Source organism: Coregonus lavaretus, assembly GCF_964263955.1.
Source record: "Coregonus lavaretus genome assembly, contig: HAP1_SCAFFOLD_509, whole genome shotgun sequence".
NCBI lineage: Eukaryota > Metazoa > Chordata > Actinopteri > Salmoniformes > Salmonidae > Coregonus > Coregonus lavaretus.
Genome location: NW_028158503.1, coordinates 346,226 through 357,547, shown reverse-complemented (window position 1 = coordinate 357,547; position 11,322 = coordinate 346,226). Strand labels below are relative to the sequence as shown.

Below are 11,322 nucleotides of genomic sequence, written 5' to 3'. Positions count from 1 at the left end.
ACATCAGTAACCCAGGCCCACCTGTAATCAGTAACCCAGCTCCTGTATCAGTAACCCAGCCTGTATCAGCCCTGTATCAGTAACCCAGCCCTGTACAGTAACCCAGCCCTGTATCATTAACCCAGCCTGTATTCAAGTAACCCAGCCCTTAATCAGTAACCCAGCCCTGTATCAGTAACCCAGCCCAGCCCTGTATCAGTAACCCAGCCCTTATCAGTAACCCAGCCCTGTATCAGTACCCAGCCCAGGGCCCTGTATCAGTAACCCAGCCCTGTCTATCATCAGTAACCCAGCCCTGTATCATACGCGCTCTAGCTCAGTGTATCAGTAACCAGCCCAGCCGCTGTATTCAGTACCCTAGCTCAGAGTATCAGTAACCCAGCCAGCCCTGTATCAGTAACCCAGGCCCTGTATCAGTAACCCAGCCCTGTATCAGTAACCCAGCCCTGTATCAGTAAACCAGCCCTGTATCAGTAAACCAGCCCTGTATCAGTAAACCAGCCCTGTATCAGTAACCCAGCCCTGTATCAGTAACCCAGCCCTGTATCAGTAACCCAGCCCTGTATCAGTAACCCAGCCCTGTATCAGTAACCCCAGCCCTGTATCAGTAACCCAGCCCTGTATCAGTAACCCAGCCCTGTATCAGTAACCCAGCCCTGTATCAGTAACCCAGCCCTGTATCAGTAACCCAGCCCTGTATCAGTAACCCAGCCCTGTATCAGTAACCCAGCCCTGTATCAGTAACCCAGCCCTGTATCAGTAACCCAGCCCTGTATCAGTAACCCAGCCCTGTATCAGTAACCCAGCCCTGTATCAGTAACCAGCCCTGTATCAGTAACCCAGCCCTGTATCAGTAACCCAGCCCTGTATCAGTAACCCAGCCAGCCCTGTATCAGTAACCCAGCCCTGTATCAGTAACCAGCCCTGTATCAGTAACCCAGCCCTGTATCAGTAACCCAGCCAGCCCTGTATCAGTAACCCAGCCCTGTATCAGTAACCCAGCCCTGTATCAGTAACCCAGCCCTGTATCAGTAACCCAGCCCTGTATCAGTAACCCCTGTCAGCAGCCCTGTATCAGTAAACCCAGCCCTGTATCAGTAACCCAGCCCTGTATCAGTAACCCAGCCCTGTATCAGTAACCCAGCCCTGTATCAGTAACCCGGCCCTGTATCAGTAACCCAGCCCTGTATCAGTAACCCAGCCCTGTATCAGTAACCCCCAGCCCTGTATCAGTAACCCAGCCCTGTATCAGTAAACCAGCCCTGTATCAGTAACCCACCAGCCCTGTATCAGTAACCCAGCCCAGCCCTGTATCAGTAACCCAGCCCTGTATCAGTAACCCAGCCCTGTATCAGTAAACCAGCCCTGTATCAGTAACCCAGCCCTGTATCAGTAACCAGCCCAGCCCTGTATCAGTACCCAGCCCTGTATCAGTAACCCAGCCCTGTATCAGTAACCCAGCCAGCCCTGTATCAGTAACCCAGCCCTGTATCAGTAACCCAGCCCTGTATCAGTAACCCAGCCCTGTATCAGTAACCCAGCCCTGTATCAGTAACCCAGCCCTGTATCAGTAACCCAGCCCTGTATCAGTAACCCAGCCCTGTATCAGTAACCCAGCCCTGTATCAGTAACCCAGCCCTGTATCAGTAACCCAGCCCTGTATCAGTAACCCAGCCCTGTATCAGTAACCCAGCCCTGTATCAGTAACCCAGCCCTGTATCAGTAACCCAGCCCTGTATCAGTAACCCCAGCCCTGTATCAGTACCAGCCCTGTATCAGTAACCCAGCCCTGTATCAGTAACCCAGCCCTGTATCAGTAACCCAGCCCTGTATCAGTAACCCAGCCCTGTATCAGTAACCCAGCCCTGTATCAGTAACCCAGCCCTGTATCAGTAACCAGCAGCCCTGTATCAGTAACCCAGCCCTGTATCAGTAACCCAGCCCTGTATCAGTAACCCAGCCAGCCCTGTATCAGTAACCCAGCCCTGTATCAGTAACCCAGCCCTGTATCAGTAACCCAGCCCTGTATCAGTAACCCAGCCCTGTATCAGTAACCCAGCCCTGTATCAGTAACCCAGCCCTGTATCAGTAACCCAGCCCTGTATCAGTAACCCAGCCCTGTATCAGTAACCAGCCCTGTATCAGTAACCCAGCCCTGTATCAGTAACCCATCCCTGTATCAGTAACCCAGCCCTGTATCAGTAACCAGCCCTGTATCAGTAACCCAGCCCTGTATCAGTAACCCAGCCCTGTATCAGTAACCCAGCCAGCCCTGTATCAGTAACCCAGCCCTGTATCAGTAACCCAGCCCTGTATCAGTAACCCAGCCCTGTATCAGTAACCCAGCCCAGCCCTGTATCAGTAACCCAGCCCTGTATCAGTAACCCAGCCCTGTATCAGTAACCCAGCCCTGTATCAGTAACCCAGCCCAGCCCTGTATCAGTAACCCAGCCCTGTATCAGTAACCCAGCCCTGTATCAGTAACCCAGCCAGCCCTGTATCAGTAACCCAGCCCTGTATCAGTAACCCAGCCCTGTATCAGTAACCCAGCCCTGTATCAGTAACCCAGCCCTGTATCAGTAACCCAGCCCTGTATCAGTAACCCAGCCCTGTATCAGTAACCCAGCCCTGTATCAGTAACCCAGCCCTGTATCAGTAACCCAGCCCTGTATCAGTAACCCAGCCCTGTATCAGTAACCCAGCCCTGTATCAGTAACCCAGCCCTGTATCAGTAACCCAGCCCTGTATCAGTAACCCAGCCCTGTATCAGTAACCCAGCCCTGTATCAGTAACCCAGCCCTGTATCAGTAACCCAGCCCAGCCCTGTATCAGTAACCCAGCCCTGTATCAGTAACCCAGCCCTGTATCAGTAACCCAGCCCTGTATCAGTAACCCAGCCCTGTATCAGTAACCCAGCCCTGTATCAGTAACCCAGCCCTGTATCAGTAACCCAGCCCTGTATCAGTAACCCAGCCCTGTATCAGTAACCCAGCCCTGTATCAGTAACCCAGCCCTGTATCAGTAACCCAGCCCTGTATCAGTAACCCAGCCCTGTATCAGTAACCCAGCCCTGTATCAGTAACCCAGCCCTGTATCAGTAACCCAGCCCTGTATCAGTAACCCAGCCCTGTATCAGTAACCCAGCCCTGTATCAGTAACCCAGCCCTGTATCAGTAAACCAGCCCTGTATCAGTAACCCAGCCCTGTATCAGTAACCCAGCCCTGTATCAGTAACCCAGCCCTGTATCAGTAACCCAGTGTGTGTGTTATTGTGAGAGTGTCTGTGTGTGTGTTATTGTGAGAGTGTCTGTGTGTGTGTTATTGTGAGAGTGTCTGTGTGTGTGTTATTGTGAGAGTGTCTGTGTGTGTGTTATTGTGAGAGTGTCTGTGTGTGTGTTATTGTGAGAGTGTCTGTGTGTGTGTTATTGTGAGAGTGTCTGTGTGTGTGTTATTGTGAGAGTGTCTGTGTGTGTGTTATTGTGAGAGTGTCTGTGTGTGTGTTATTGTGAGAGTGTCTGTGTGTGTGTTATTGTGAGAGTGTCTGTGTGTGTGTGTTATTGTGAGTGTCTGTGTGTGTGTTATTGTGAGAGTGTCTGTGTGTGTGTTATTGTGAGAGTGTCTGTGTGTGTGTGTGTGTTATTGTGAGAGTGTCTGTGTGTGTGTTATTGTGAGAGTGTCTGTGTGTGTGTTATTGTGAGTGTCTGTGTGTGTGTTATTGTGAGAGTGTCTGTGTGTGTGTTATTGTGAGAGTGTCTGTGTGTGTGTGTGTGTTATTGTGAGAGTGTCTGTGTGTGTGTTATTGTGAGAGTGTCTGTGTGTGTGTTATTGTGAGTGTCTGTGTGTGTGTTATTGTGAGAGTGTCTGTGTGTGTGTTATTGTGAGAGTGTCTGTGTGTGTGTTATTGTGAGAGTGTCTGTGTGTGTGTGTTATTGTGAGAGTGTCTGTGTGTGTGTTATTGTGAGTGTCTGTGTGTGTGTTATTGTGAGAGTGTCTGTGTGTGTGTTATTGTGAGAGTGTCTGTGTGTGTGTGTTATTGTGAGAGTGTCTGTGTGTGTGTTATTGTGAGAGTGTCTGTGTGTGTGTTATTGTGAGAGTGTCTGTGTGTGTGTTATTGTGAGAGTGTCTGTGTGTGTGTTATTGTGAGAGTGTCTGTGTGTGTGTTATTGTGAGAGTGTCTGTGTGTGTGTTATTGTGAGAGTGTCTGTGTGTGTGTTATTGTGAGAGTGTCTGTTTGTGTGTTATTGTGAGAGTGTCTGTGTGTGTGTTATTGTGAGAGTGTCTGTGTGTGTGTTATTGTGAGAGTGTATGTGTGTGTGTTATTGTGAGAGTGTCTGTGTGTGTGTTATTGTGAGAGTGTCTGTGTGTGTGTTATTGTGAGAGTGTCTGTGTGTGTGTTATTGTGAGAGTGTCTGTTTGTGTGTTATTGTGAGAGTGTCTGTGTGTGTGTTATTGTGAGAGTGTCTGTGTGTGTGTTATTGTGAGAGTGTCTGTGTGTGTGTTATTGTGAGAGTGTCTGTGTGTGTGTTATTGTGAGAGTGTCTGTGTGTGTGTTATTGTGAGAGTGTCTGTGTGTGTGTTATTGTGAGAGTGTCTGTGTGTGGCTCTTTGATGGAGAAGCTGTCCACTCCCTGCAGTGTGTCCCCTCACCGTGGCTCTTTAACAGAGAAGCTGTCCACTCCCAGTACAGCCCCCAGTGGGTCGTCAGCACAGTGCACTAGGTGTTGCTGCTTCATGTCATAAAGCTGCTTCTTCATGATGTACTGCCCCAGGTAGAATATCACCTGACAATAGACAGCACAGGGGTCAGAGGTCAACACCACAGCATAACACACAAGAGGAGAGAGAGCGTAACAGGGGTGCTGCCAGAGGTCAAGAGGAGAGAGAGCGTAACAGGGGTGCTGCCAGAGGTCAAGAGGAGAGAGAGCGTAACAGGGGTGCTGCCAGAGGTCAAGAGGAGAGAGAGCGTAACAGGGGTGCTGCCAGAGGTCAAGAGGAGAGAGAGCGTAACAGGGGTGCTGCCAGAGGTCAAGAGGAGAGAGAGCGTAACAGGGGTGCTGCCAGAGGTCAAGAGGAGAGAGAGCGTAACAGGGGTGCTGCCAGAGGTCAAGAGGAGAGAGAGCGTAACAGGGGTGCTGCCAGAGGTCAAGAGGAGAGAGAGCGTAACAGGGGTGCTGCCAGAGGTCAAGAGGAGAGAGAGCGTAACAGGGGTGCTGCCAGAGGTCAAGAGGAGAGAGAGCGTAACAGGGGTGCTGCCAGAGGTCAAGAGGAGAGAGAGCGTAACAGGGGTGCTGCCAGAGGTCAAGAGGAGAGAGAGCGTAACAGGGGTGCTGCCAGAGGTCAAGAGGAGAGAGAGCGTAACAGGGGTGCTGCCAGAGGTCAAGAGGAGAGAGAGCGTAACAGGGGTGCTGCCAGAGGTCAAGAGGAGAGAGAGCGTAACAGGGGTGCTGCCAGAGGTCAAGAGGAGAGAGAGCGTAACAGGGGTGCTGCCAGAGGTCAAGAGGAGAGAGAGCGTAACAGGGGTGCTGCCAGAGGTCAAGAGGAGAGAGAGCGTAACAGGGGTGCTGCCAGAGGTCAAGAGGAGAGAGAGCGTAACAGGGGTGCTGCCAGAGGTCAAGAGGAGAGAGAGCGTAACAGGGGTGCTGCCAGAGGTCAAGAGGAGAGAGAGCGTAACAGGGGTGCTGCCAGAGGTCAAGAGGAGAGAGAGCGTAACAGGGGTGCTGCCAGAGGTCAAGAGGAGAGAGAGCGTAACAGGGGTGCTGCCAGAGGTCAAGAGGAGAGAGAGCGTAACAGGGGTGCTGCCAGAGGTCAAGAGGAGAGAGAGCGTAACAGGGGTGCTGCCAGAGGTCAAGAGGAGAGAGAGCGTAACAGGGGTGCTGCCAGAGGTCAAGAGGAGAGAGAGCGTAACAGGGGTGCTGCCAGAGGTCAAGAGGAGAGAGAGCGTAACAGGGGTGCTGCCAGAGGTCAAGAGGAGAGAGAGCGTAACAGGGGTGCTGCCAGAGGTCAAGAGGAGAGAGAGCGTAACAGGGGTGCTGCCAGAGGTCAAGAGGAGAGAGAGCGTAACAGGGGTGCTGCCAGAGGTCAAAAGGAGAGAGAGCGTAACAGGGGTGCTGCCAGAGGTCAAGAGGAGAGAGAGCGTAACAGGGGTGCTGCCAGAGGTCAAGAGGAGAGAGAGCGTAACAGGGGTGCTGCCAGAGGTCAAGAGGAGAGAGAGCGTAACAGGGGTGCTGCCAGAGGTCAAGAGGAGAGAGAGCGTAACAGGGGTGCTGCCAGAGGTCAAGAGTAGAAGTCTGGGAATGTCTCAGGATAAGACCGCACCATCAATAGTTCTGTCCCAGTCTAGTTGATACTCTCCATATACTGATCCAGGCAGTTCTGTCTCAGTCTAGTCGATACCCTCTCTCCATATACTGATCCAGCCAGTTCTGTCCCAGTCTAGTCGATACACCTCATCCCATACTGATCCAGGCAGTTCTGTCCCAGTCTAGTCGATACACCTCATCCCATACTGATCCAGACAGTTCTGTCCCAGTCTAGTCGATACCCTCCCTCCATATACTGATCCAGGCAGTTCTGTCCCAGTCTAGTTGATACACCTCATCCCATACTGATCCAGGCAGTTCTGTCTCAGTCTAGTCGATACCCTCGCTCCATATACTGATCCAGGCAGTTCTGTCCCAGTCTAGTCGATACACCTCATCCCATACTGATCCAGGCAGTTCTGTCCCAGTCTAGTCGATACACCTCATCCCATACTGATCCAGCCAGTTCTGTCCCAGTCTAGTTGATACCCTCCCTCCATATACTGATCCAGACAGTTCTGTCCCAGTCTAGTCGATACCCTCTCTCCATATACTGATCCAGGCAGTTCTGTCCCAGTCTAGTCGTTACTCTCCATATACTGATCCAGCCAGTTCTGTCCCAGTCTAGTTGATACACCTCATCCCATACTGATCCAGACAACTCAATAAGAGTATTCTGGGTCCCATTTTAGACAGGCAACTGATAAGACACATGATCACTGTACTGAGTAGAAATATATGACTCCATCCCATATACTTCTCTAGCTGACAGGAGGCTATTGTGATTGATCACTGCCACGAAGGCATCAGTTCCTTATCATAAAAGCAGATTACACAGACTGTAAACATATTCTCCAGCAATCAATGTGGACCAGTTAAACACTCAACACCCTATAAACTAAAGCATCAATGCAGCCTCTCAGTCTGAGATAACTGTCTCCCTGATGAACAACAGAGAGGAAGGAGTCCCAGACTAGTTTGACATTCCAGAGGTCCATTTGAACCCCAGTGAGTCAGAGTGGAAGTCAAGAGGTGACTGAATGTTCTAACATTCTAACTAAGATAAACACCAATCTCTCTCTATGACTCAGACTTCCTCACAGACAGATAGACCCCCTGACAATTCTCCCCAAAGCTGTGTGACATGTCTTCAAAACCAAGGGGACCTGCTAGCCAATCATAGCTCACCATTTATGTTTAAAATAAGTAAATGACAGTGCATTTGTATTCTAGTTTAGCAGATGCTCTTATCTAGAGTGACAATCAGTTCATTCAACTAAAGTAGGTAAAACAGTATATCAACAGGAAAAACAACAGAACCAAGACAAAAGCCTTTATATTTTTTTGAGAGCATCTACTGTATGTAGTACTTAGTTGATGAAAGCGACAACCAATAGTGAAACTAGTGTAAATCTAACTATGTGGAGAAGAATCCAGAGGCAACACCTACACAACTTCTATACCAGTAGTTTGGCTGCTAACAACACATGAAGAGTAACTATTCCTTCCTTAGAAATGAACTAATATCCACTATTCTAGGAGTAAACTAAGATATACTGCAATTGGAAATTCACAACATCAAATATTTAACTTAATTAAAATATGAGACTAGAAAATATTATGGAAACTGAAAAGTCTGGGATATAATGTCCATTGAGGGTCTTAACGGTTTTCATCTGTCTGCTTCACGCAAACAATAACTTGATTAACTAAAGTTGAGCCAAAGACGTGTGGTTTCTATATCAGCAGGGTACAGGCAACAAAGACTTTCTCTGTTTCTTTCCACTACACGATGGAGCCGTCCCTGTTCTGGGCGGGGATCATGACGGCGATGGCGCCCATGCGGCTGAGGTTGGGGCCGGCCATCTTGCTGGCGACGGGCGGGGGCAGGGGTGCGTGGCTGGGGGGCCTCTCGTACTCCTCCACGGAGGGGATCTTGTCGTACTGGGGCTTGAGGGCATACTCGTGCAGGTTGGAGGGGGACATGGAGCCCAGGGAGGAGCGCTGGCTGCCCACGCTGGTGAAGGAGCGGGCTGTCGACACGCGGCTCTTCGGAGGGGGGACGTCCTCTCTGATCTCGTAGGAGATCTCCTTCTCATACTTCTTCCTGTTGCGGGCGCGGCAGCAGCAGAAGAGGATGATGGCGATGATGATGAGGGCCAGCAGAACAGCGATGATGGCTCCAGCTATGATACCAGCAGTGTTGGGGGGGGGAGTGATGCCAAGCTGTAGAATACACTCCTCCATGCCCACTCGGTTCTTAGCTGTGCAGCGGTAGGTTCCCGAGGAGCTGGTGGACGCATTCCTTACGTTCATGGTGCCTCCCACAGGGTCTAGCACGGCGGAGGCAGGCAGCAGTTTGTTGTCGCTGGTCTTCTCCCAGGTGTACTGCAGGGGGTTGGTACCTTCACTGGACATACACCTCAGGACCACGTCCTTACCCTCCTGGGTGGGGCCCTCGGCATAGCATCTGGGCTTGGAAGGCCTCACCATGACGGTCAGCAGCATCTTCCTGCTGCGGATGCCCGGGGCCTTCTTCACCTTGCACTGATAGGTCCCAGTGTCACTAGACTTTAGACCCGTTAGGTTGATGGAGGCGTCGCCATTCTTAGGGTCGGCTGAGTTGAAGTGGGCCCGCCCCTTCACTGCAGGGTAGTAGTCCTCATAGGCCCTGTCCCCAGAGTACAGGATCACCACTTTATCCTCTTTCTGGTTGTCGGAGGCCAGCAGGCTCCATTCAATGTCCAGGGGGCCAGAGTCCTCGGGGGCCAGAGAGAACTGGCAGTCCAGCTTGACGCTCTCACTGCTGGCCTTCTCTATGGACGTGGGCCCCTGGGATGTGATCTCCAGGCCATGGGCTACACCTGCAATGAGAATAATCAATACAGAGCCGAGGTGGGATACCGTGAAATCCATTCCTTTCTGTCTATTCCAAGACTTTTCCTTTAAAACTCGGGTGAAAAAAGAATTTCTGCGGCGCTCCTTACAGACAGACCACTCTCCCCTAGCATCAAAACTCTCAGCTCCCTCTTTGCCTCAGCAGGTGCATAGGAGAGCGCGAGTCTAGACACGTGATTTCCGGAGGGTACCAAAGCCGACTTTTCTGTCTTTCACCTGTTGAAGAGTAGAGCAAAAAATACATTTAAAATGTCAAAGTTAACATGCAATGCCTTATAAAAGTATACAATTACATACACGTCAAGACAAGCTTTGGAAGACAGAAACAAGCTTACCTATCTAAATAAATAGAAGTACTAAAGAGTAGACGTCCCTTATATACACACACACACACATCTCTATAATACACCCTTCATATTCTGTACATAAAGTGCTTCAGCTCGGATGCTAGCAGTAGGAACCACTTCCCCGTCTCCCCGGGATTTAAATAGGCTCGGAAAGACATGTCAGGGCTAGCATTGCTCCGGCTGTTGACGCCGGTGTAGGGCTAGCAGTAGGAACCACTTCCCCGTCTCCCCGGGATTTAAATAGGCTCGGAAAGACATGTCAGGGCTAGCATTGCTCCGGCTGTTGACGCCGGTGTAGGGCTAGCAGTAGGAACCACTTCCCCGTCTCCCCGGGATTTAAATAGGCTCGGAAAGACATGTCAGGGCTAGCATTGCTCCGGCTGTTGACGCCGGTGTAGGGCTAGCAGTAGGAACCACTTCCCCGTCTCCCCGGGATTTAAATAGGCTCGGAAAGACATGTCAGGGCTAGCATTGCTCCGGCTGTTGACGCCGGTGTAGGGCTGAAGCCAGATTACTAACCTCCCTTGACATGTCGAAGCATGACGAGCACACCGCTTTGAGTCACCCACCTAGCGGCCACCCTGCGTCTGTGCACCCCCCTCCACCCTTAGTGCCGAGTTGGATATGCCCGGCATGTCCCAGTTTACTACAGCTCCGCATTATGTAATAATCAGCTGTCAGACTGATGTGGGCAGGTTTGGAGGAAGGGTGTCTCGAATGGTTGCTTTGTAGCTTCCTGGACTCTTATCTTCCATTTTGTTTTCCATCTTAAAAAATTAGTGTAGGAAATAGGGATTTGGTTAAAGAATCTGGCAATGTCTGTATATATATTTATTTTTTAAAGAAGTGAATGTCCAGGGTTTTCAATAACAAAATCTGGTCACTTATTTCCTTTCACATATTTCTTATTTTCATCCAAATTATTCCAACGGAAAAAATGGTATTTGGGTAAGAAAGGGCTATAAAAAACTGATGCAACTTAAATATATTAATTTAATGAGGGGATTTAATTAAATATTTTAGCACACATGCAGGCTTATAGCTTGACAAAACAGATGAAAAGGAACTGGCTTTTCTAGCTAGCTTGTAAACCAATTCAAGTTACACTAGCAATTTTATTTTCCAATGCATGTAACATTGGGTTAACCACAGTGTATTGATGTATTCTGAATCAAAGACATGTTTACCAATTATGCTAAACTTATTAGCTAGCTTGCCAACATAGCTAGCATCGTTAGCATCGCTAGCACGCTAACCCTTAGCTAGCACGCTAACCCTTAGCTAGCAGTAAATAAGTATAAGGTAGAAACATGCGAAGTAACAATTGCACATTTATGAATTGTTTGGATAAGCCTACCAATTTCAATCTGTCATGACGCAGTATATCTGACACAACATTGTCAATGCATGTTGGATTCCACCGAAAGACATATGGGAGCTAACATTAATTAATTAAAAATAAAGACAACGGGAACATGCATTGCTTGCCAATACACCAAATACAAATACAATTTTAGCTAAAATATTGGTTAGCAGTTTAGTTAATAGCTTACCTTCTTGCATGAACGTAAACGTCAGCAACCATCCTCCTCTTCCTTCAAAAGGTGCTGCCCAGCTACTTTACTGGTGATTGTGCTCAAGGCAGAGACAGGCTTGCCAGGTCAATTGCTAATTTCTAAGAAGTCACTCAAAACCTGCCTTCAAAGCCTGAAAACTAGCACAATTTCAGCAGATTACAGGGAAATTAATAAATGTTTTAAAATGCCATGTTGGTAAAG

General features: G+C 49.4%; 1 protein-coding gene across 1 annotated transcript; it reads right to left on the bottom strand.

The window, feature by feature from the left end:
* Window positions 1–7,726: 7,726 nt before the first annotated feature.
* On the bottom strand, window positions 7,727–9,407 carry LOC311123895 (coxsackievirus and adenovirus receptor homolog). Its single transcript, XM_084198111.1, has one exon. The coding sequence runs from the start codon at window positions 9,213–9,215 to the stop codon at window positions 8,085–8,087; it is 1,131 nt and encodes a 376-aa protein (XP_084054237.1). The 5' UTR covers window positions 9,216–9,407; the 3' UTR covers window positions 7,727–8,084.
* Between the last annotated feature and the right edge of the window lie 1,915 nt (window positions 9,408–11,322).

Bases quoted from the DNA above. Each gene is read 5' to 3' on its own strand.
- LOC311123895 (XM_084198111.1), bottom strand. From the start codon at position 9,215: ATGGATTTCACGGTATCCCACCTCGGCTCTGTATTGATTATTCTCATT.